We start from the raw sequence: 26,605 nt of genomic DNA on the forward strand, positions 1-26,605 counted from the left end.
TAGTCAAGGCCTTACGTGCACGCGTAAAATGCCTGTGCACATGTGCCAATGCGGCACATGCGCAGAAAGTTTTTAGCTTTGAGGTCTGGATTATAGATCATTCCGGATTATGGGTGTCCGAATTAACGACTTTTGACTGTATGACAAATTTCAACATGCGCCAATATTGTAAATTCATGTATATCTTAAGAAATTTTGAATTAAAAAAAAACTCAAATTTCTTACAGGTATGCTTAGAAATACCTCTGCTGTTAAGGTGATGGTAAAAATCTGTTAGGTTATAACTGAAAATTTTTTTCGAAAAATTTATAAAAATTATTTATAAAAGTAAATAAAAAAATGGGCGAATTTTATTTGGAATGAACCTAAATTTCAAAATGTGAAAGGAAGAACCAAACAAGTTTAATAAAAAAAGAGAAACTAATAAACATAGCCCAAATTTAATTAACATTGAGAAGCTAAAATTTTGAGAGCTAATTTTTTAAAAACTACTTGTGCAATTTTTACAGCGCCTGCCAGTTTGGCATAATTTGAGTCGTAGAATCGAAATATGGAAAAAAATTGGCATGTCAATTCCGAAAAAGTCCAATTTTATGTCAAAATACCTATATTAGAAGAATGCTACATATAAATCTATTACATATCCTAAGTCGCGCTTTTGAGACATGAGAAACAAGTTGAATTTCATCAATCAGCCTACTATAACAGGAGATATAGAACTGCCCCCTTTTTTTGTACAGTGTTGTATGTGTGTGTACACACATACGCACACCGCTTACACAGGTATATTTCTTAATCTGATCCCGATAACAGAAGAGTACCAATCATTTTTAGATCTCAAACATCGGTAACCTTGCAAATGTTCAGCTTGAGAAGTTAATAGTCTTCTTAGTCAATAAATGAAATTCTACACATAACACAAAGAATCTTTACCAAATTTTCCAGAATTGGAAATTCCTTCTCAATTATGCATTACAGCTCAGCATTGGTAAAACCAGGCATGCATTGCTAATATAATATATACATTATATTGTATATAGTTAAAAATACAATAATTGTTTATTTAAATCATAAAGAAAATAACAGACTTACTATATATGTCAACAGGACGACCAAAATAATCAACAGATATACAGTATTCAGCATCAATGTATATAATCTTCTGATCAGCATCACAAACAGAAAAATCAGATACAATATCCTGACACTTAACATTAGGCCTTGGGCTGGATGTGACACCACCTCTTATTCTTGTTTCAAACAGAATATCCCCCTTCTGATAGAAACGAAATTTCCCAGCAACAGGGCATTTAATTGAAACTGGGTTCATGGCTGCAAAATAAAGAAATGCAGTGAACGTAAATCATTTATACAGCTGCAGGAAATAAAATTTACATAAAATGAAGTTTTAGGCCAGTTGTATTATTACAGTTTCCCTATATATTTTAGTTTATATGAATTTAAAATATTATTAAAATAATAAAAATTTTAACTTTTTAAAAGTGTGTTTATTATTTACTTTGTTAGGCATTTGCAGACTGATTAAAGATGAATAAATTTAAGATTTTTTTGCTCTATTTCAATACTCTAAGAACTGGTCATGGGTGAGAATATTTCTGTGAGAAATATGTATATTTGTAGAAAACGATTATGAATTTATGTTTGACAAAGTGACAAAGTAAATCAATGATATTTGTGTATTAGTGTTATGTAACAGGTTAAAATGTTTTTGAAAGACTCTGTTAAAAATATATTTCATATATATAATATATATATATATAAAGGGGGTAAGAACAGAAAAAAGGAAGTAAACTATGTAATTACAAAAATCAACCAAAATTCTTGAAATAAAACATGCAAATATTTTTTGACCACAAATACATATTATAGAAATTGCACCTGATGCATTATGAATTAAATGAATGTTATAGATAGTTTTTATGGAAATTTGCAGCATTATCATAATATTTCTCATGCACATATTATTCAAAACCAAGGCAAAAACAATAACAGCTGCCTCCACTAACCATCTTCCCCAAAAAATTATTCCTATTAGCTTTTACAAACATAATCAAATGATATTGCATTTAAAAAAATTTATATGAATAATATAATTTTGATTCCATAGGTACAAAAATATAAACTGCATATAAATCACATAAAGACCTAAAACAGCAACTATATACAAACATATAATGTATGAAAAAAAAAAGTAATTTAATATTTTCATTAATTCTAAGCACCTGGGCTGGATGTTTTTCTAGAGAAAAAATCAGAACTGCATTTGACATCCAGTTTTCATATAAATAATAAAAAACTTACCTTGTATACACACAAAACAAATATTCTTATTTCTCTGTGAAAAATATAAAATTTGGACTTTTTTGGGAGAAAGGATGGTTCATTATCATTCTTAAAAATGTCTATTTCACTATGCATATTTAGAATATAAAATAATAATCTACTTTACAACGCCTGTTTTCGTGCTACTACTACTACTAATTTTTACACAAAATGCAGCTCTAAAAGTATATGCACTACTTTACTGATTAAATGACAAAGCTGGAATAAGATCCCAATATTTTCAGACAGGTTATTGTTATTTTTACTATTTTACATTTATAGCAACCAATACATGTTATAAAATACTTCTCTGCAAGACAAATGTAAAATATTTTGACTAAAAAATACTATAAAAGACGAAACTTGTACTACCTACCAATTAGAAGATCGTATCGCCATTTGTCTTTATTAGGAAACATTGTCCAAGAACATACAATTGAAAATTCATCTACAATCATGGATTTCCCTAAAAACAAACAAAAAATATAATTACAGTAAACTTCTCATAGTGATGAGTATTCTTCTCATCAGTAGAGGAAATAAAACTCTTTAAAAAAAAAAAAAAAGAAAAGAAAAAAAAAAGAAAAATTTTAAGCATAATGCAAATTTCAATTACACAAAAAATATTTTTTATAAATTTTGCAAGTTATAAAATGTGTCTTCCAGTTTCGTAAAAAATTCACAGAAATTGATAAAAAAAAAAAGGAAACAAAGTTTCAACTTGTTATAAAAAAAAAATTAATCGCAATAATTTCTCAATTAAAAACACGATAACAGTCCATTTCAACAAAATGTTTCTATGAAAAATCATAAATGCAACTTTTAAGCCATTTACATGTTTATACCAGATAGTATACACATTATACTAAACATCCTAGTGATGCAACATTATCTTTTTATGCCTAAATGTAAGTAATTCAGATAATCTTTATGCTCTGTAAATTTGTGAAACACATATATTAAAAAATTACCTTTTCTATATCTGATGATATTATGATGCCGTGGAACAAAATCAAAACACATGAAGTCTTTCTGACTAAAAATAGAAATAGTTTTCATGTTAATAGAAATTTAGTTTACAGATTAAAAATAATTTACATAACAAATACAAAATCAGAAATCTCAGAAAGATATAAGTAGTTAGGGGAAGTATAAATTTTCTACACTGAAGGGAAGTAACAAAACTTAAAGGCATGTAATTATAAGCACGTGATTTTGACTGGGTATGACAGATATCTTCTTTCAGCATTTTTCTACAATTAATTGAGCAGAAATTCATTTTATATCATTTTTTCTCATGCTTACTCAACTGAACATTTTTAATACAAAGCAAGAAAAAAGAAAATCATTTTTAAACATGATTTTAATTTGTAATGCAAAATTTAGAGCTTCAATTAAATTATAGGATCGTAAGTCTTTCTGCTTGAGACAGATAGGTAATCAAAGAATAAACAAATTAATTAACTCAACATGAAAAGGTAATTTCATGAAATGTGTAGGAAAAAAATTAATATGATTTCAACACATCAGACAAACTTTTTAGTTTTAATTCTGGAAAATGCCAATTAGATCAAAGTATTTGCAATGTCATATTACAAATACTATTAGCATTTGTTAGAATTTTACAGAACATATGCTCGTCACTATATATTTCCACACTTATAACAATTTACAATAATGCTCTAAGAAATTAGAATAAGTATTCCTTAAACTCCCCTACTTATGAACTACTTTTCTCATAGTTAAAAATCTATCCTATATGATTCATTCCAGATTTATATTATTTATTCAATACCAAATATCCATACAAGTAGATTTGGCTTATTAGTTTCCAATAGACAGCTCTCATTTCTTACACGCCCCCCCAAAAAAGGAGAATTAGTAAATTCCATTTTTCTTTTATTTTGATATATGAGAAAACAAAAATTTTATGACTATTCCATATAACAAAAGAATCAATTCTAACCCAAAGTGATTTTGAAATCTCCTTTAATTGGATTACATTTCTCCTTTAATTGGATGCTTTCTATTGGAAGCATAAAATTATTTAACTTTTCTATACATAACCCTGTAGACACGTTAGTGTTTTATATATATATATATATATATAGCAGGCAAGATGAAAAAATCGCCTTTGCCAGGAATCGAACCATGGACCACTGAAATACTGGCTCAGTACGCTGACCACTACACCAGAAAGGCAGGAGAAATACCTTATATACTCCCCTCCTTTTAAAGGGCGACTGGGGTTTTTAGGGGACATAATTGCCAAATCCTGGGTGAGGAGAATCATCATCCAACACCCTTTTAGTTTGGGCACCACTGTAGAGACATTAAGATTCTTTCTGAAGCAGGCAAGATGAAAAATGTGTAAATGCCTTCGACGGGAATTGAACCACGGACCTCTGAAATACAGGCTCAGTGTGCTGACCACTACACCACAAAGGCTTGCTAGGAAGGCAGGAGAAATACCTTATAACCCAATTTAATTCAGTTTTTGATATTAAAATTAATACAAGGCTACAGTGAAAACCAACAAACAGCTACATTTAAAATGAAATATGATCCCCTTATAATTAATTAATTATGGTAAAGTACTTGAGGGTTCCCTAGTTTACGTGAGATACCTCTAGAAATGGCATTTTTAAGGTAAATTAATTTGTATCTACATTACACATAAGAAAGATTGTGAAAAACCCAAACACCTAGTTTATTTTTCTAAGGAAAAAAATTGGCAGGAAACAGCAAGTGCTTAATGGTTTTGCCTATTTTGCCACTGACAGACTATTTTGACTGAATAATACAAACAATTAACAAATATCAAAATAATCTTTTTTCACAAACAAAGTGGCATCTATTACCAAAAAAAAAAAAAAAAAAAAATTTATTCTACCTGATGGAAAATGTACATACTAGAATTGAAAACTGCACTATATAGTCTCATCATCTTCTATTTAATATATATATGTATATTATAAATTAACATTATAAATTAATATATGATTACAAATTAACACTGTTGCTAAATAACAAAAGCTTTTTTTTCTACCTTCATTGCTATGTGAGTACTTAGGTCAGTACAGAATTAATTATTTAAAAAGTCATTTACCAGAATTTTCACAGAATATTTTAAAAGTGCTATTTTATACTTTGAATGTCATAAACAAAAGAGATTACTAATATCCTATAAATGGTGAATTGCAACATTTCTAACTGTAATATCCTACAACAAGTAAACTGCAAAACTTCTAACAGATGAATTTCCAAAATCTTAACAGTACTTCATGGATATGCTAACGCTACTTCTTGGGAATACTAGTGTCAGCATTCAGTATAAATTTGAATGATGATGATGAAATTTTATAATAACAAATAAACTGCAGGCCTCATACATTTCTGTTTCTTGTTTTGCTCAGAGTAATATGCCCCCCTTTTTTGTAATATTTCAACATTTTTTCATTCACACCCTTTTACACTGGGGGGGGGGGGAGAGAAAGAAACAAATGCAAAAACAAAAAGTACATTTGAAACTGAAATTCATACTTATTTTACTTTTAATTTTTTTTTTTTTTTTTTTTTTACAATTAATATTTAGTTTCATAAATTAGCAGCAGTTGATATCAAGTTTACTTATGAAGAGAAGTCAAATTTTTGGATGTTTCTTTTACATTTTTCTACTTATGCGTATTTTTAAATTTTAAATACCAGACTCTTTTTAGATGTGTTATCTAAAAAGAGTTTTTCAGATGTGTTATTGAAAGAGTTTAAGGTATTATCAAGATGTTGTGTTCTTCAAAATATATCTGAACTTCCAGAGTACAAATACACTTTTTTTAAGCAAGTAAAGGCAACTGCGAGCACTTGGTTTTCTAGCATTGACCACTCCTAAGGCCATAAGTGGCAGCCATTCTATTCTGGAGGCACCTAATAGGCGGTCGCTATTACTTACCTACGAGGGTACAAAAAATTTACATCATGCCTTACCCTGGATTCAAACCCGGACCCTTCAGCATCGCAGTTGGCTTCCCTAAACACTATGCCATCTGGGCGGCAATAAAAGCAAAATTTTCATATTCTAAAACATTTACCTTCTCAGCAGTATTTATCTGAAAGCTTCTACGTTTTTAAACTTTCTTCCATCCATACTAGGTGATATCATTATAACGATTGTATCCCTAAATATTTTGAAAAACATTGACCTGCAAATTTAACTTTAATCATAAATTCATGAATAGGCACAAAATAAAGCTTAACAGCTTATTCAACTTTTAAAACTATTGGGGCCGGATCAACATGGATAGAAATGGTATGGAAGAAAAAAAGCAATGGAAAAACGCTAAAAACATCAAAACTTCATTCAATATTCCATTTCTCAGCAATAAGTTTAAAAAAGAAAATTTTAGAACAAAACCAATTTACTTATAAATAAAATAAATGAATTATGATATGAATTAACAGAAAATTTGTTTGTTTTTTTGTTTAACTGAATACAGCAAAGCACACAACAGCTATTGACCCAACTGAAAGGAGCCTTCAAGGAGGACTTTCTAGGCAAAACTGGTATGCATTTACATTACATATGGGAAAAATTATAAAAAAAATTCATGCAGCTAGTCTGTTCCCAGGATTCGACCTATGTCGAACAACCAGCATTCACTTGTCTTAACCTCTCAACTATTAATGGGTGAATTTTAATAAGACAGAATAAGAATAAAAGACAAATTTAAGTATGCAATATTTTTAGAATTTCACAATTATAAATATCATTTGACAAAGAATATTGCAATTAAAAATTTCTTTCTTCAAACAAAAGAGAAAAAAATTGCATTATTAATTAATAATTGCAAAATTAACTACTCAATTTTAATTACGGCAAATTTCCATAATTTTTATCTACATTAATAAGAGGCAATTGTAACACATCTTATACAAAAAGTAAAATTTATAGAAACCACAAATACACATTACCATCCATTAATGCCCATCCTGGCTAAAACAAAACGTGAATCTCGTCTTTCATGACATATATAAACTTGTACTTTCTCTCTACCTGTATCAGGCTTCCAACGCTCAACTATATGTGTGCCATTGATTGTAACTTCAGCATCAAAATTAGCAGTATTGATCCATACACCCGTAAAATTGTCGTAGAACTTGCAACGGGGTTCAACATATTCAGCCTTAACTAAAAAAAAAATAAACAAAATGGCTTATAAAAATATGATTAGACGGAGGGAAAGAAAATCATAATCATTTTATTTAAATTATCTTACCAGGAGTTAAATGCAATCTTTCTGGTCCCCCTTGTGCAGTTTTTAATGTATTGCACTCAGCTGTTATGGAAACTGATATGTAGTAATCATCATCTCTATTTGCAAGCTAAAGTATATTACAAAAATTAGCATTAAGAGAAAAAAAAAGAATATAAAAATATGAACACAGATAAAAGCATTAAAATGTGACATGTTCAAAGCTTTCTTTTATTCAGATAGGAAAAAATATATCATCACTGCTACAGAACAGATTCAAACTCATAATAAATTATCGGACATCATTATTCGTTTAGTGGTGTTTGACCCAAAGGCCTTTACCACTACATGTTTATCATTACCCTAAGGATCTGTAAAAGTTCGTTAAATTCCATAAAAATGGGAAAATCCTGTGCACTTGTAATAAAAGTGCAAAGTCCTCAGTAGTGAAGAAGTTGATCAGGCGTAGCGCCATCTATCGGTCATGGGTGAAGTCTTCTCTGGATAAGCAATAATAGCAATTAGATATCGTCAGGCATAACTTTGACATATCTTTTCGCAATGGCATATCTTTTACACATTATCGGAGATTTGACACAGTATCGTACAGTAAAAATAGAAAATAATATATACAAGAGAAGAATAAGAAAATAATATATACAATTTTTTTTGCTTTCGTCTGAGGTGAAAGTACCTAGATCTTAATACTCATAGGAAAGTAGACTGTCACATGATATACGAATTTAATTATGATAAAGTCAGTAGCCTTGGTACCGGGCAAAGTAAATAATAAGATGAAAATGATGATAAAGATGAAACAAAATCTAGATTAAATAGTTTAAAATAATAAAATATATACAAAAACTACCATCCAATATTATAATATATAGTTCTGGGCCATTTATGTGTGGCTGTTCGATTAGATAGTCGTACTCCCCCATGTTTTTAATAACTTCGTGAGTGGATTATAAAGTAATTATTTATACCTTTAGAAGCATCTGATAAAAATTCTGGATATATTCACAAATAAAATGTGCTATATTGAACACTTTGCACAAAAAAAAAGGGGACAGTTCTATATCTCCCGTCCTACTGGACTGATTTGTCGAAATTTAACTTGTGTTTTCCATGTCTCCAAAGCGGGATTTAGGATATATATTAGATTTATATATAGCATTATTCTAACACAGGTATTTTGACACAAAAATCAAACTTTCTCTGAAATAACATGCCAATTTTTTTCCACATTTCGATTCTACAACTCAAATTATGCTCGGATATGAAATTTTGTAATATTTGGTGGGAAATGCAGTATTTTAAAAATTTATCTTGGCACTTTTCTTTTAAGTTTGCGTCAAGAATAATTCACTTGGCGAACTTTTCAATTTATAATAACCTATTTTCCTTTCACTTTTTTCGTTGTACATGCATGGAAAAAAACATCATCATTCATACTTTCAAATAATTTTAACAAAGCACATAAACCACATTTGGCCTTATTATTAACATTATTTGAAATTTGTCATGCACTAGTATGTAAATTCACGTACATCTCACGAAATTTTGAATAATAAACTCTAATTATTTGCAGGTATGCTGAGAAATACATCTACGTTAAGATGATGCTAAAATTTTATAGGTAATAATTCAAAATGTTTTTTGAAAAATTTATAAAATTATTTTAAAATACGAATTTTAAAAATAAATCATAAAAATGGGCAAATTTGGAATGAACCTGAAGTTCGAAATGTGAAAGGAAGAATCAAATAAGTTTAATAATAAAAGAGAGATTAATAAAAATATACAAAATTCAATTAAAATGGAGGTGCTAAAATTTTCAGAGCTAATTTCTTAAAAACTAGCTCATGCGATTTTTACCAAACTTGGCACTTGGGCATAATTTTAGTTGTAGAATCGAAATATGGAGAGAAATTGGTATGTTATTTCAGAAAAAGTTCAATTTTGTATCAAAATACCTGTGTCAGAACAATGCTATATAAAATTTAGCATATTTCCCAAGTTACGCTTTCGAGACAAGGGAAACGCAAGTTAAATTTCAACAATCGGTCGAGAAGAATGGGAGATATAGAACTGTCCCTTTTTTTGTGTGTATAAGGTGTACATATTAGATGAAACAACTTCATTTATTCCTTCGGTTAATTATTCATGTTTTGGGGTGCAATGGTGCCAACTTACCAATTGCAGAAACCCTGACTTTTTAAAAATCAACAGGATTTCCTCAGCCATAAAAATGTATTTAAAAAAATAATAAATATGTTTAAGAATACTAATTGTGTCACCAAAGGAAATTGAAAAACTGCAATGAAAAATGATGCACATTTCCTTAATGAAACAATACAAGTTACATGTATCTGATATTTGAAAAGTATAAATGTGCTATACTTTTTCCACAACATAATCAAGGCAAAAGCTTACAAATTCTTAAAACATTTTTCAAAGCATGTAAAACAAATACTTTTTAACAAACAGAACTAATAAGAACAGCCTTGATCTTGTATTGTGCTAACTGGTAATATGATGAGTCACAGAAACACTTGATGCTTATTGGGGAACTGAAACATGTTTTCAGACACGTCTAGTCTCACATGCATAATGGAAATACCACCATAAAATCTCCATAAAATCATAAATCACCATAAAATCCATAAATCACCATAAAATCTCAATAATGAAAGTATGAAAGTATTGGTATTTTTTCACAAACCTACAGAAAAATCAATCTAGAGAAAATTCAAATAATTTCAGATTCCAGAAATCAGGTTTCAGTGTACAAATAATGAAATAATAAGCTGCACAGCTATTGTGAGACTATCAGAAAGTTAAAACAAATAAGTTGTAAATCAGGCTGGCAGAAATATAGTTGAAAGTGGGAGTCTCTGCTTAGATTATGAGAGCTGACCCCCTTTAGCTGCATGGCTCTTAATAAGTATTAAATAATTTCTTAATAAGTATTAAATAATTCATATAGAAAAACATGAATAATCTTATTTTTAATATTTAAGGTATTTCTTGAAATTTTGACACTAATAGGCAAATAGTTATTTTAGGATTTCAAACCATCTAAATCTCAGCAGCTTCCCCCCCCCAAAAAGAAAAACATCGCTGTAATTAAATAGATTTTCTGCATAATCTGATTTTTAAAAAAATCAATCCATAATATGTGCAAATGAAAATAACTGAGATAAACAATTCTGATGGCAAAGGTTTCCACACAGAATCTAACTAAATACATACATGAAAATAAATTAACTTTCCTCCAAAAAAGTTAAAAGGGGGGAAAAAGGAAGATTCAAATAATTATCTACTACAGGGGGAAAAAAGTTAATATAACAGCTAACTAAATTTTTAAATAAATATTTAATACTTACAAAGCAACGGTAAGCTTCTTCTATTCTAGATTCCCGTGCATTTAAAACTGCCCAGAAATGATTTTTTCCAATATACCAATCTCCTAAGCATTTGTACTGCACCTCTGAAAAAGTATATAATAAATTACAAACGATTTATAGCAAGTATAAAAATAAGACATTCTAAAATTCTTGTAATCCTCTTTTACCATTAATCTATTAATTAAGACTTTCATATTCATGGATTTTGAGTGCCCCTCTTTTACAAACATTTAGCCTTATTCAGGATTTGAATCTAGTGGTAATTAGCTTTCACTACCCACCATACCATTTGGGGTTAAATAAAGGCAGAGAAAATAAATACTTCAGTACATGAAATTTTTATCTAATGTTTAAAATCTATAATACACTTTACTAATATTGAGCATAAATCATTGTCAGCATATTATAAATGATATTACTAGTTTACATTCTAACTTAAAAAAAGTCTAGATGAAAACAAATTACTTCCGATTTTGAATTAAAAATAGAACTGTGATGGAGAGGAAAATCCGCACAATTACTTTTTTGGAAAGTTGATTTTTATTTATTAATTCCTAAAACTTCTGAAGTTACATTCTGTTCATCCACACACCTCAGTTTCAACATTCAGTACAATTCATGTGTTTTTGGCATACATTTTAGCCAACACACACACACATACATACCATATATATGTTTAAGTACACACTGGCAATAACACAATTTTGCACAAATTTTGAAAACATTAGCTGAAGATATCCATTAGCTACAAAAACATAATACTGGCCATAAAGATTTTTTATTTATCTCACAAAATTTCTTGTTTTATATAAAACAATTCTTCCTCTTATTATTTATGAACAGAAGAGAACCTATGAGTCATGATTGCCAAACAAACATTTTTTGATAATTCACATATTTGATTGATGATGACAAATTGATGATTTTTTGTGAAGGAGGTGGGCAGATAATCAGAAAGAACCCTTCAGAACTTTTATTTTAATATTTTTTATTAACTAAATTCCATGATTTACATAAAGATTATAATTAAAAAATACTTTAAATGAAGTAAATTTAATTTTTCTTTGTTCTGAATTCAGCATATTGAACTTTTATTAAAACAAAAATGGTATTTACATATTAATGCAACCACTTCAATAAACGTCGCCAAGTTTTCAAAAAATGCTAAACCTGGCAACCATGCGCATAACTATTTTTCCGGCAACCATGCTCATAACAATCATTCAGTCAAAGCAATGATTCCATTTTCGTACGCATTCTTTTTGCTGTATTCCATGTTCCAATGTTTTTTATAAACAAATTGTGATACCTTTTTTCCTCAAACATAGTTTTAAAATATGAGTTTGTGGAATTTGCCAGCAATGGAAGAAACTGCAGTAAAATTTCTGCAGACACAAAGTATTTTCCTGAAACATTTTTAAAGGGAACAAGGACAAAATGCATTCTTTAGATAGCCACTGTTGCCGAGATTTGCATGACGCCGAGTCTCCGCAGTTCTCTTAACTTTTTTTTTTTTTTCCAGTGAAAACAATTTGCTGTGTACTCACAAAAAAATTGCAGAAAGATTTGAAAAAAAATGTGTTTTATTTTTGCAATGTATCATGTATCCTTATTTAGTAATTCAAATTTGTATTTTAAATTATTAAAATATGCTTTCTTTTTCTTTTCATATGTTAATAATGTTTACAAACTTACAATAAATATCAATAGTCTTGGAATCTTTCTAAGAAAAAGACACAAAAACCACGCTAACTTGCACCTGATAAGTAACTTCTACATTTTCATCTGTAGAAAATCACCAACCTGGCTAAGGTGGTTGCAGTGAAATCAAACTATGTAATTTCTTTCACCTTACTAAAAAAGACTGCAAATGTGCTTTGGAGAGAATATTATAATACTTTAAAATAAGAATTAATGTAAATTAATTAAACATTATAATATAAAACATCAAAAATAAAAAAAATTCCATGATGATAAACAAAGAATACTGACTGTAGTTTATAAATCTTAGATTTGTAATGACTATAGAATGGACTACTCAATTATAGCAAACTCAGATTCTGTGTAATCTTTCTAAAGGAACTCATATTATTCAAATTACAAATGAGGGAGGAATGAAAATTTCAGGCAACCAGCCAGCTCAACTATCCAAAATAAAATCTAAGACTAACTACCAGTGTTTTTTGGCCTTTAATATTCAGCCACAAAAGTACAGTCAACTCCCAAGTAATCGAGGAGAAAGGCAAGATACACCAGGCTTTGTGTAAAAAAGGGTTAAGTTTCTTTATTTTGAACAATGAAAAAATTACTATGCATCTATTGCTTTTAAATAGCTTAGTTTGTTCATCAGTGGCAGAAAACAAATTCTGAAAGAGTTCAGGTTTTAATGGTTGCCCAAAACTGTTCTTTTAAAATTTAATATTTTTATTAGTAGAAATAACAGAAATAATGGCCTAGATGGAATAGTGAGACATTTTATAGGATACTAGATGAAAACACATTTGGACTAACATGGAAACATCATATATTTTCTGTTTACTAAAATATATAATTCTATACAGTCTATAAAAAATCTGCAATTCTATAAAAATATTAAACTTTTTTAATTAGATATATTCTGAATTAAATGAATTTTTATTTAAATCAATCAGATCAAAAATTTAAAAATGTTATTAAGAGCTGCATTTTACTTTTAAATAGTCTGTTAATCAGTTACAGACATATTAAACTTGAAAGATTATGGTAACTCAAATGATAAATGAAACAACACATTTACTGAGGATGATATTTAAAGCGAATCAACAAAAATCATGTTTCGAGACCAATAGCCCTTTTTGGTTAAAAATAATCAGTACACATAAATTATACACAAATTTAAAATAACTGATATTATTCACTAATAATATATAATATAAGAAGTGAATAACTAATATTATTTACTTCTTATATTATATATATTCAAGTAAATGCAATTCAACTCAAATAAGTAATTACAATTATTTTAACATTACCAGCATCTTGAGTCTCTGCAACTCCTTCACAATGCCGATAATTCATAATATACTGTTGATTTTCTATATAAAACTGACTTCCAGGAGTTTGGCAAGCAGTAATATTTGCTTCAGGATGCTTACATTCACCGGTAAATAAGAACTGATTTTGATATGCAAATTTCCATACACCTTCTAAACTAGATCGGCAGTTTTTCAATGTCGGATTCTTTGCTGAAATGAAAACAAACATAAATAATTATGCTCTGAAAAATTAGTACACCATAAAAAAATTATAACTTCGAAAAAAGTACTTACAGAACCATGTAATAAGTTCTTTATTAGGATCTAAAAACTTGCAAACAGACCAAAGTGAAGGTTTGCCTCCTTCAGGATTTATGCAACCAGCTGAAACAAACTTAAATTTTGTATAAAGACAAAAATAACTTAATTTTAAAAAGATTTTTTTGGGGAGGGCAGTTCCTGAGATAGCTACTTTTCTCAATGCACACCAAAAATGCTCAAAGTCATGTTCAAAGTGTAGTGAAGTAATTTAAAACATTATATGTGTTTTTTAAATAAAATTTAAATTCTAATATTCTAAAAATGTTATTTTTCTTGCTTTAACAATAGCAAAAATTTTTATAATATTTTCAATTCAATATTCAAATGCACAGTATAGAAAGTATAGTAAGATTTCACAAACACAAAGCACTCATTTGTAGAATTTCACTAGTTCTTAATCAATTTTTTCCACTAAAGCTACTCGCATTAGTAATAGTACATACGAATCTGAAAATATCTGGTTGTAATGAAAGTTTTCCGCCAAAACACATTCTTAATAAAGTTAGAAAAAAAAAATGAAAGCGGTATCTTTAGAGTGGGTAGTAATAACCACCAAAATCTATGACTTTATGCCAATGTTTTATTATGTTTTCAATTCCTTCAGGTCACAAACTTGGTGGCTGCAAGTCCAAAAACAGATCAATGTTATTTCGGACATCCTGTGCAAAATGGAAGATAGCACCTGCCAGATGTAGCTGCAGGTGAGAAAAAAAGGTAGAAGTCCGAAGGAGCAATGTCGGAACTATATGGTAGGTGTGGCAAAGAATACCATTCAAATCTATTACAAAGTCCAGCCAATGAATGCAGACATATGTAGTCTTGCATTATCTTGATGGAACATTACCTTTTTTGCACTGGAAAACAGTTCGATGTTTTTCCTTGACTGCAGTGTCAACATGAACTAGCATCTTGCTGTACACCTTACTGTCGAGGGTTTTACCATTTTCCAGACACTCTTTGTGGATAATACCATAGCATTCCCACCAGATACAAAGCCAGATCCTTTTGTTAGTCAAATTGCTCTTTGCGACCCTGCCGAAGGGCTCACCGGGTGCAGACCACCACTCTTTTCGGTCTGTGTTGTTAAAGTAAATCCACTTTTCATCACAAGTGGCCATGCATTGATATTCAAGCAGATTAGTGCAGGCTCGAACATATCTGTCCTTATCTGCTGTAGTTAGCTCATGTGGCACCCAAAGACTGAACTTGTACATCAAGTTTATACGATGCACAGCATGACTAATGGACACAGCACTAACGTGTAACTCCTTAACAAGCTCTTGGGTACTTGCATACTAATCTTCTTCCACAAGTTCTCACAGGTGGACCTCATCAACATCAGTAAGCGGCCAGAGTGCTCTGTTTCTTAAATGTCATAGTCCTTGTTTTTGAACTTTCAGTATCAAACTTTCATAGTGTCATATAATACAACATTAGTACCTAAAGCTATACATAAGATTTGGCAACATTCTGTAGCTGGCTTTTCGCAACAGAACTGGAAGTAAATGATGGTTCTTATCTGGTAGCATAATAGTTCCATTTCAGATACCTTGTACTTAATGACAATGATATTTTTTTACAAATTTCACAACACAGTGTTCTAAAGCAAGTCTCTTTCTTTCAAATACCAAACATTGTTTGACAAAATATGATTAAACAAGCCAATGCAAACTGTTTGCACATATTATATTTGTGGAGGCAGGAAACTTTCGCTAAAACTTGATACTTAACTGATTTTCATGAAACTGCTTTAATATACAGTACAAAATATTCAATATATATTACACACTGAATATGCAAATGAATACAAATGAACAAACACAAACAAAGAATAATTTAATCATTTGAATAAACTTTAACATTACTAAACTTTCTTTAAGTTTTCAGAATATATTTTCAAAGCTTTATTTTAAACTCTGTTATTTATTAAGCTCATTAAAAAAAGTGTGCAAACACTAAACACAAAAATAATTAAAATCCACATACTTTCAGTCTTTTCCAAAACATTCAAAGTTCTTACTAATATTCGAATGCAATGATAGCAGGCACTGAAAAAAATATGAAAGGTATATTACTTCAACAAACTGAAACAAATGAAAACTATAGCTCATTAAAGAATATGGTACTTTCTGATTATCCACACACCTTAAAAGTTCATAAAGCAACATGTTATGTCCCGAAAACACACGACTTTAGTAAAATGTATTTATGTGGCTACCCAGGTATGCATGCAATCGCAGCAGACAAGCACTAAATTCCACCAAAGGCACCATTTCCACTCGCAAATTTGATTATCATTAGTGTTTTCTTTTTTTTTTTTTCCCCAACGCATATTTTTTATTACTTATGTGTTAGTGCAATTACCTCAATAGAAGTCACCAAATTCTTAGAATATGGCAAACTCTGGTAACCAACCTGCATAGTAATTCTTCAGGCAATCATGCTCATAACAATTCTTCAGTCAAGCAATATCAATGTTTTCATAAGCACTATTTTTGCTGTATTCCAATGGTTTTTACAGGCAAACTATGATACTTTTTGTCTTCACTCCATTTTAAAATAATGCACTTGTGAAGTTTGCCAGCAATGGAAGAAACTTTGGTAAAATTTCTACAGGACTACAGTACTTTCTGCAAAATAGCTAAAGGGAGCAATTCCTTTGAATCTGCTGTTAACAGGATCACCCTGACTTTTCCACATGAACAAAAGAAATAAAAACCAGCTTGCAAGTAGGTTTATTGATTGAAATGCAGGAAAAATACATATAATTGTGTATTTTAATTCTAATGAATTAAAATATACATGAAATAATATTTATGTACAGTGGAACCTCGAGATACGAGCACCTCTATATACGAGAAATTCGAGATGCAAGGAAAGTATGAGCGAAAAATTTGTCTCTAAATTTGAGCATTGACTCGAGTAACGAGCAATGAGCCAGGCAGTTGGTATGTGGCACCTTTCTCAGATCCGGCTCAGCTCGGGGAATTTCCCCATCAGATCACTCGGTGTTTTTTTATCTATGTGTTTGTGCGTTTGTATGTCAGTTGTTTAGTACATTTAACATGAAAATATTTATTTTACGATGCCTCCCAAGAAGATTGTTGTCTCAGATAGTACTGCAAAGAAAAATAAGGAAGCCATGACTGTTGAAATTAAGAAAGAAATCATAGATAAACATAAGAGTGGTGTAAGAGTGACGGAATTGGCGAAGACTTAACGGCCTTTCAACATCGAAGATCTGCATTATTCTGGAAAAGCAGGAAGAAATTCAGAAACGTGATGTAATCAAAAGAGTTATCGCTACTTCCAGGCACTGTCCAAAACTCCAAGAACATGTTGAGAAGCTGTTGTTGGTGTAGATTAACAAGAAGCAGTTAAAAGGTCAGTGTCAGAAGCTATCATAAAGGTAAACTAAGGTTATATTATTTACCAGTGTTATTTATTAGAAAATTGATTTTTATGTTGATATTTTGGGGTGCAAAATGGATTAACTGGATTTCCATGGGGAAGTTTGTTTCTAGATATGAGAAATTCAATATACGGGCTCAATGCTGGAACGAATTAAACTCGTATCTCGAGGTTCCACTGTATATAATATTGTGCGCCGAGGTAGTTGTGTTAATACAGTCAAAAGTCATTAATCCGGACTCGTCGGGACTTCGGCAATTCCGGATTATCGATTTTTCCGGATTACAGATCATCAGTTGAAATCTGGTAAGATGGCATGCAGAAATTATAAAATTAAAAATATGAAACCGTAATTTATGAAATAAAGATCAATTATGATCTAAAGGGTATCAAAATTTACAAAAAAAAAAAGCTTAATATTTATTTGTTTACTTTATTAAACATTTCTTTCAATGTAAGTTGTTTCGTTTTTTATGTGATAATACATTCTCTTTAATTCTATAAACAGACATAATTTCTTGTTCAGTTACAAAGTTCTGCTGTTCAACTCCTATAATTGCTGTGTCTACCAACTAATTTGTCAATCGAAATTTTTTCGTTTTCAATAACCTCTGTCACTTTCTTCCCTATCCGAATCGAATTATAATGACGAGGCATTTGATTTAAATCATATCAAAGACAGAGTACATCAATATGCAATACTACATTTAGTAAGCAATTATAAGCCAAATAAAAACATCTGCCCTGAAGATAAGGATAGTGCTGACATATCAACTTCCAATTCATTGCACGCCCGTGCGGCGTTAAAGATAAAGTTTAGATAAACAAAGGATATGCCTTTATCCATTTTTTGCAACAATTCCACTTTTTGTTTAATGGACTCCGAAACATACTTTCGCTTTGTAGATCCTTTACATATTAGTAAACATATATCGGAAATTCTATTTGACATAATCGAAAGTTCAAGCTTACTTTTATAAAATTGCTCTAACAGTCTGCAAAAAATAATAAGCCGGATCCAATTCAAAGATTAAGGAACAACACAATCTGCAACATTAACTGAAATAGATAATTAGATAATTTTAGCTTAGCTTACACCGTCCGTTATACATTAAACGCGCATTCATAAACGTATTTTGCACACGCGCACACGCAAATTCGCAGCCGTAAAGGTCTTAAGCGCATGCGTCAACGCGACGCATGTGCAGAAAGTTTGTAGCTTTGAGGTCCGGATTATAGATCATTCCCTATTATGGGTGTCCAAATTAACGAATTTTGACTGTAATTCATTTGACATGTTCTCCCTCCTTGCTGCATATCTTCATGGTGTACCAATAGCATACTCAGCGCATATTCAAGAGGTTCAGGTTCGCGTCTCGGCAAGGGCATTACACACTTTTCACATCTCATGAAAATAACCTAATGTTTCTACAATCTAAAATATTTTAAAGGAAAAGACTACTTTATTATGTTACATTTGAATAAGGAAAAGTTTTTGCATTGTATAAAATATTAACACTTACTCATTTCTCAGCAGAATAGTGAAATTATCATTATTTGTATTCAATATGTCCACACAACTCCCTCTATCTTGAATAGTTTTTCTATCAACTGTAATGAAATTATTCAAGCCATCTTCCCGTGAGAACCATTCTCCATGAATTGTCTGAGGCAGAGAACATGACTCGTCTCCATAATAGCCAAACACTAAAATAAGACATGTTGAAGAAAAAAATATTTTATCTTGTTTGTAACTAAAATTAGAAAGAAAAAAAAATTATTTTTTTTAACTGATACAGAAATGTTTCAAAATTATTTACCTATTATTACTGCATTTTATTTTATTTATTTTACATTAGGTTACAATATATTATTATGATCAACCTTGACATATAATATGACTCTAATAATTCTGGTTGTAAAAACTTAAGGTCTTGCTACTATATCAGTATTTTGTTATTTATAGGGAAGAACAGAACTTACAAGTACTTTACACTTAATTTCAATGTCACTACATTCTGGTCTTCATTTTCTTAATCCCAGTATGTATTAATCTTGGACAAAATTAAACAAGTGTGGCCAAAAAACCTCATATATGTATCATATTAGAAAATCCTACCATATAATTGATTGAATTTCAAATATTTCATTTAAAATCTACTGTAAAGTCAGAAAAAGATGCCAAAAATTTTAATAGTTATATTATATTGGACTAATTTTGCTTTAATTAGAGCCTGTAACCATCATACAAGTTACTTATCAAAATTGTACATCCATTTTTAAATATCAATGCAGCATACATCAGCATCTGAGAAAATACACCCAAATAACATAATCCACAGAAATGTTTACAGTAATTGAAGAGATATGTACATGAAAATACTCACTATAGTACACATCATAAGCACTGCATAATATTATGCACAGTAACTACAAAATCAATGCTGTACAGTTACCATATACTATAACTGTAAACCATACATAAAACATGAAGTATAAAAACCAGCAGATATCACTCAATTTCTTGCTTTATATAAAAGCATTATTTTTTAATGAAAAATAATACTTATCATTGTATTCTAATAAACTTATTCTTTGGCATTTAGACAAAATAAAAATAGGAGGAAAAGAAACATAAAAATAATTTGCAACATTTAATCTTACTATAGAAATTTATTATCGTGACTAAATTTGTTACTTATGTATTACTGCAACCACCTTGGTGCAGTGTGGCGATTTTTTATAGAAAAAAAAAAGAATAATGATGTTCTGACAAAAATATTTATTACTCGCATATGTTAATTACATACATATTTTATATTTTAATTAAATGCTCATCATGAAAATCAATGAATAAATCTACTTACAGACCAGTTTTTCTTTTGTTCTGGTGAATATTTTGTAACTGCTTTAAGAGAAAAAAAGAGTGATGACAATAAAAAATTGGTTAGTTAATATTTTAGGGTTCAATTATCACCAAATTGTTATTTCATTTATCGCCAAATTGCTGTTTCATTTATTCAACCTGAGTATTTTATGTTCAAATTTATGGAAACCCGATTATGACATGATTGGTTATAATGCATGACTGTGGTTAATTTGACTGATGGGAAAATATTTTTAAGGGCTTATTTATGTGTTGGATGTTTGTTAGGAAGTATGTTGCTTATTTTGTGCTTTACACCGTAAAATGCCCGCTGGTGCTATGATTAACCTGAAGTTTCTGTTCACTTTGGAATGACTGGGAAAGGAAAAACTGACTGGTGTGTAAATAAAAATTTAAATAGCTTCATTCACCTCCGGCTAAGTTACGCAGTGAGATTTAAGGATTTTGAAACCAGAGCTCATATCAACACTATGTTAGGTATAAGGGGTATAATAAAAAGGGATTTTTGAAAAAAATGCTACTGACAGTCCGGCAGTATGGAGGATATTTTTCATTTTTAATTTTGCGAATTAATGTGGCAACAGCAGTATACAGATTCTAGTTTAGATAATTTTAAATAGCTTTTCGATGCTGTTAAGGAATTCTGTGTGTCACAGATATTGAAGAAACAGAAATTTTTAAATAAGTCGATATTTCCTTTTTGTACTGTGTGGATTAGATAACATGTACTTCCATTCTTATGTTATTTCCTTGTTTGATTTAAAATGCAGTTTATTGAGATTACATATTTTTTGTTTAAATTATGTTTTACCGTATTATGTTTTGGATGCAACTTTACTGGGTAGGACGTTGTACGTAAACAGGAATGGCGCCAAAAAATCACAAATTTTTGCAGAGGGATAGTCTGAAATATATTTTTACCAAAAAAATTATTTGTTACTCGCATATATTAACTACATATATATTTTATATTTTAATTAAATGTTCATCATGAAAATCAATGAATAAATCTACTTACAGGCCAGCTTTTCTTTTGCTCTGGTGAAAATTTAAGTGCTTTAAGAACAGATTCATAGCATTTGTTCCCTTTAACAATTGTGTGGCTAAGTACTATATTCCTGAAGAAACTGTGGTAAAATTTCTACACCACAATTTCTTCTACTGCAGAGAAATTTGACCAGCATAGATTTAAAGTTAAATTAAAGATGAATAAAATATTAAAATTTTTTATAGTTGCTGAAACTTGAAATGCAACAAAAAAGGCATAAAAAAGCAGTCATTCTGTTTGTCAAAACAAAAGAATTATTACGTGCATGGTAGCTGAAGAACCATGCACATAATAATATGTTGCCAGAATGAAAAATGTATGTTTTCCAGAATTTGTCAAATTGTAAAAATTTGGCAGCTTCTATTATGGTGGTTGCAGTATGGTCTGCTTCATCCTTGGCACCTATGGAGCAAATCACATATGGAGGAAAAATGCACCATCTGTTTCCATCATGACCAGCAGCATATCTGGGAAGTAAGAATTGTTTAACCTTGCAACCATCAAAGGGTTGAAAATATTAAATATTTTTATGGGATTACATTATATATTTTTTTCACTTAAATGTTCTCATGTTGGTCTAAATGCACATTCATCTAGTATCCTCTCGCATGTTTCACTATTCCATCTGGGTGATCTTTCTGGGAAGCATTCTTTGTTTGTTTGTTAATATGCAAGTTTATAATTAGGTGATTAAACAGAATTTGGAAATTACTAGTGTCAGAAAGCTAGTATCCATGTACCGCCAAAAATCGCCAAGTTTCACGAAGGGGTACCCAAAAATATACTTTTACCGAATCCTTTCATATTTTCCTTTTTTTTATATCACTAGCATTTTTTGTTTGTTTGTTTGTTAATATGTAAGTTTATAATTATTAAGTGATTAAACAGAATTTGGAAATTACTAGTGTCAGAAAGCTTCAAAGATATTAGAATTTCATATCTAATTAATAAAATTATGTACAATTTATATTATTTCTAATTATTGATTACAATAATTTTATGTATAAAATTACATATTACACTTCTTAATATCATCTAATTAATGATTTTATTACTTTGAAAACTATCAATTTGCGCAAACCATTTAACAAGTTAATGAGAAAAAAATCAAAAATACGTAATTTAGTTTTTTCTTTTTAATACATCTTTCAATCTAAGGTTGTTCAGTTACCTAATTTCACATTTCATGTAGTTCAATTATGTCAAGAACTATTACGTAATTAAAGGATTTTCAATAATAAATAACATATCCACAGCTATTTGCAGTTAAAAGTAATTCCTCTGAAATATACCTTCAATGCTCCTGGCAAAATATAGAGAAATTATGTATGTATTTTTATACAAAAAGGGAAATTTTAACATGAAAAATTATTTAATATAAATTTTGTGTTTTCTAATTTTTCCTTTTAGCAATTTTGAAAATACGTTCCTATTAACCATAAAGTAATATTTTGTGATTCCCTAATGTAAGTAATGGGTGCGGTCTTATACACTTCTAAAATGCCTTAAAAATAAAACAGTTAATAGTTCTCTGATGACCTACCATTTTGAAAAATCTTATATATTATAAATATTATGAATCATCACTTACCCGCAGATAATAAAACTGCAGATAAAATTGTTAGTAAATACTGCTGAAACACACTTTTATTTACCATTCTCAACGTAAAACGAAAACAAAATTTCGATTACTGTTGCCATCTTCCGAAAACGTTATGGAAAAATATTTCATTTATTTGGTATTCTTGTCATATTAATGTCAAAAATAACATTCCTCATAATTTTTCTGATTAAAAATTCTCTCTAGCTACAAATAAAATTTTTATATGATTTATTTTTCATTCTATTACCAAATAGTGTTAAATAAATTCATACTACTGGAATGAAATCCATACCAAATAATGTAAAATAAATTTCGTTGAGGATTTTCACCGTACAGCAAAAAGACTTAGTAGGTTCAAAATGAGACGTTCGTGTTCTGTTTTGTATTACGTGTTTTTAAATAGTATGGAACTTTAATAGAAAAGATTTTTTGGTTTTAGTAGTAAATTAATATCGATTTTTATATTTTTTCATTATTTATGGAATATACTGCAAGTAATATCAATTTTATTTAAATTGTTCAATTGTACTGTAAAATATTGTGCATTTTTATAGTGTAAAATGAAAATTGAAATCTCAGCGCCCGGCAAAACTGTATTGCATGGCGAACATGCTGTAGTATATGGAAAAGTAAGATAATTTTTTTTGCGTATTTTTGTGCAAAATGTAGATTTTATAGTAGTGTAAGTAGGTTTAAAATTCCTATATTTCGAGATAATATTTTTGCAATTTATGTTTGTTTTATGTGTGTACTGTTCGTATGGATGTACTGTATTTTACAACTCTGATGCGGTAGTTTTAAAATGGGTCCGAATGATTGGAAATTGCGGTTTAATCCTAGTATCCGGTGCACACGGGATTTGGCTACTTTTGGCGACTTTATGATGAGCAGTAAAAACGGGACATATAAGGTGAGTAGTTAACGGGTCATTCAAAGAAAATATACAGTTAAACATAGTATATAGTAAATTTAAACTAATTAAATTTAAATTTTAACAAACACATATAAAAGTAAAAAAGCAAATTTAAAGCCGAAATTAAAAAAAGCAAATTTAAAGCCAAAAAATTATTTAAAAAAATGTGTAAACATATAAAAGATTTAATTTTCGAACTAATCTACAATATCATTTAAATTCAGAAGCATAAGCAAATAAAGTGCAAAACCAATCCATGAAAAATTAATTTGGTTGATCTTTACAATATGGTAACTGGTTGTTTGGCGACATTTTGGAGGCGATAAAGGTTATTACCTGGCACTTTGGTAATAATGTGAGCAGTACTCAGTTCCGATTACGCATTATTTTGTGTGAGGGAAATGAGAGATCATGGGATATGTCATGTGATATTAATGGACGAATTACGGTTCTTTAATCGGAAAAGGGGGGAAATCGGGAAAAAATCTGGAAATTTTGTATTTGGCTTTATTCTGTGTTGTGTGAAACAGTGTTCGTGAATTTTTGGATCCCATGGCCGTAACTAAAGTGAATTCGAAATGGGTATTTGTGTATGTATTAATTTAATGTATGTGCTCATTTATAATTTAAGTAGTGTTTTTGAATTTAATTATATTTTAATTAAATGATAGTTATTTTGTGAATTTTATGTTTGTAGGAATTTGGTATACGTTTTAGTTGAAGTAAACGTGCATGGAAATAATTTAAATATCTGACACTAAGTATTTGTAATGGTTGCGGTATGAATTCGTTGGTGACGTGTATAATGTAACAGATGATTTAGAGGTAAAAGTTTTTGGATATTTTATTTATTTTATATGTGGAAATGTTCGTTACTTTTTCGCGATCAGGTAATTTCATATATGTTTTTTTTACCGGGTTTAAAGATTGAGAAAATTGTCATGTATTTTCGTGAAATTTTTCTAATTTATGAGAAAAAAGCAGTGTACATGGATATAGTGAAGAGTGTGCGCAATGCCATTTTTGTGCAATTCTGGAATGTTTTTTTAAGTAAAAATAAGTCGGCGTGTACATGGTTTAGTGATATTTTAATTAAATGATAGTTATTTTGTGAATTTTATGTTTGTAGGAATTTGGTATATGTTTAAGTTGAAGTAAACGTGCATGGAAATAATTTAAATATTTGATACTAAGTATTTGTAATGCTTGCGGTATAAATTCGTTGGTGACGTGTATAATTTAATAGATGATTTAGAGGTAAAAGTTTTTGGATATTTTATTTATTTTATATGTGGAAATGTTCATATTTGGAAAGGGTAAATACTTTTTCGCGATCAGGTAATTTCATATATGTTCTTTTTACCGGGTTTAAAGATTCAGAAAATTGTCATGCATTTTCGTTAAATTTTTCTAATTTATGAGAAAAAAGCAGTGTACATGGATATAGTGAAGAGTGTGCGCAATGCCATTTTTGTGCAATTCTGGGATGTTTTTTTAAGTAAAAATAAGTCGGCGTGTACATGGTTTATGTGTATGTGTTATTTTGAAAAACGCGTAAGGAGTATGGTATTGTGCACTTTTTCCCAATTTTGCAGTGAATATTTGTCATGATTAAGCAGTTTTGTTAGATAAAATTTCTAGCATAAGTGTAATTCGGCTAGTAGATTGTTGGAAGAAGTGTTCAGTAGATAAAAAGAAAAGAAACATGTCTTTACTTCGTGAAGACAAAATGGCGGCGGGAAAAAAAAATAGAGGGTTGGTGTAGGAGAGTTGGTCGCCAAATTTTCGCCAAAAAAAACGCCAAGTTACCATAATGTAAAGATCAACCATTAATTTATTTATTTAAATTAATTTATTTAATTAAATTCAATTTTTTCGTATGTATATAGTATATATACTATGTGTGTATAATATATAGTATCTAGACGTTCTTTGGATCATTTTTGGTGTTGGCGATAATTTTCAAAGTCGCGCCAAGGCTGCACCGTATACTAGGATTTTACCGAAATTGCCCTGCTTTTAACAATTTCATTCATAAAATAACATTTATTCTGAAAGTTATGAATTCATATGGTATAGATATATTGGCTTAATCTTCATGTAAGAAATTTCGGTGAATCTTTAGATTATGGTAACTTGGCGATATTTGGCGAAACTTTGGTGATTAACCCTGCTACAGCAGCAACCTGCTAGTTTTGTTTTGAACGCCATTTTGTTTTCACGAAGTAAATGCTTTTTTTTTTTTTACTCAACATTTTTTCCAACAATCTGCTAGCCGAATTACGCTTATACTAGAACTTTTATGGAACAAAAATGCGTAATCATGACGAAGATTTGGTGCGAAATTGGGAGAAAGTGCAGAATCGCAAACTGCCTGATGCGTTTTTAAGAATTCCACACTCACGG

At 29.7% G+C, this 26,605-nt stretch overlaps 2 protein-coding genes across 2 annotated transcripts in view; one reads left to right on the plus strand and one right to left on the minus strand.

The window, feature by feature from the left end:
* Nucleotides 1-23,390, minus strand: part of udt (protein undicht) — a 45,589-nt gene extending 22,199 nt beyond the window's left edge. The window contains exons 1-11 of the mRNA XM_035374816.2: nucleotides 23,275-23,390; nucleotides 19,272-19,455; nucleotides 16,324-16,385; nucleotides 14,311-14,400; nucleotides 14,014-14,226; nucleotides 10,982-11,085; nucleotides 7,617-7,722; nucleotides 7,312-7,528; nucleotides 3,315-3,379; nucleotides 2,720-2,809; nucleotides 1,093-1,332 (exon numbers count right to left, since the gene is read on the minus strand). Of these exons, the coding sequence (XP_035230707.1) occupies nucleotides 1,093-1,332; nucleotides 2,720-2,809; nucleotides 3,315-3,379; nucleotides 7,312-7,528; nucleotides 7,617-7,722; nucleotides 10,982-11,085; nucleotides 14,014-14,226; nucleotides 14,311-14,400; nucleotides 16,324-16,385; nucleotides 19,272-19,455; nucleotides 23,275-23,341 (1,438 nt within the window). The 5' untranslated portion in view covers nucleotides 23,342-23,390. The remainder of the gene's footprint in view (nucleotides 1-1,092; nucleotides 1,333-2,719; nucleotides 2,810-3,314; nucleotides 3,380-7,311; nucleotides 7,529-7,616; nucleotides 7,723-10,981; nucleotides 11,086-14,013; nucleotides 14,227-14,310; nucleotides 14,401-16,323; nucleotides 16,386-19,271; nucleotides 19,456-23,274) is intronic.
* Nucleotides 23,391-23,669: 279 nt separating this feature from the next.
* The window catches only part of Mvk (Mevalonate kinase), a 43,913-nt gene continuing 40,977 nt past the window's right edge, over nucleotides 23,670-26,605 (plus strand). Inside the window, exon 1 of the mRNA XM_035374818.2 lies at nucleotides 23,670-23,915. Within this exon, the coding sequence (XP_035230709.1) occupies nucleotides 23,847-23,915 (69 nt within the window). The 5' untranslated portion in view covers nucleotides 23,670-23,846. The remainder of the gene's footprint in view (nucleotides 23,916-26,605) is intronic.

This window comes from Stegodyphus dumicola, chromosome 1 (assembly GCF_044657685.1).
Source record: "Stegodyphus dumicola isolate Sdum_Otavi_A_Nest chromosome 1, ASM4465768v1".
Classification (NCBI taxonomy): domain Eukaryota; kingdom Metazoa; phylum Arthropoda; class Arachnida; order Araneae; family Eresidae; genus Stegodyphus; species Stegodyphus dumicola.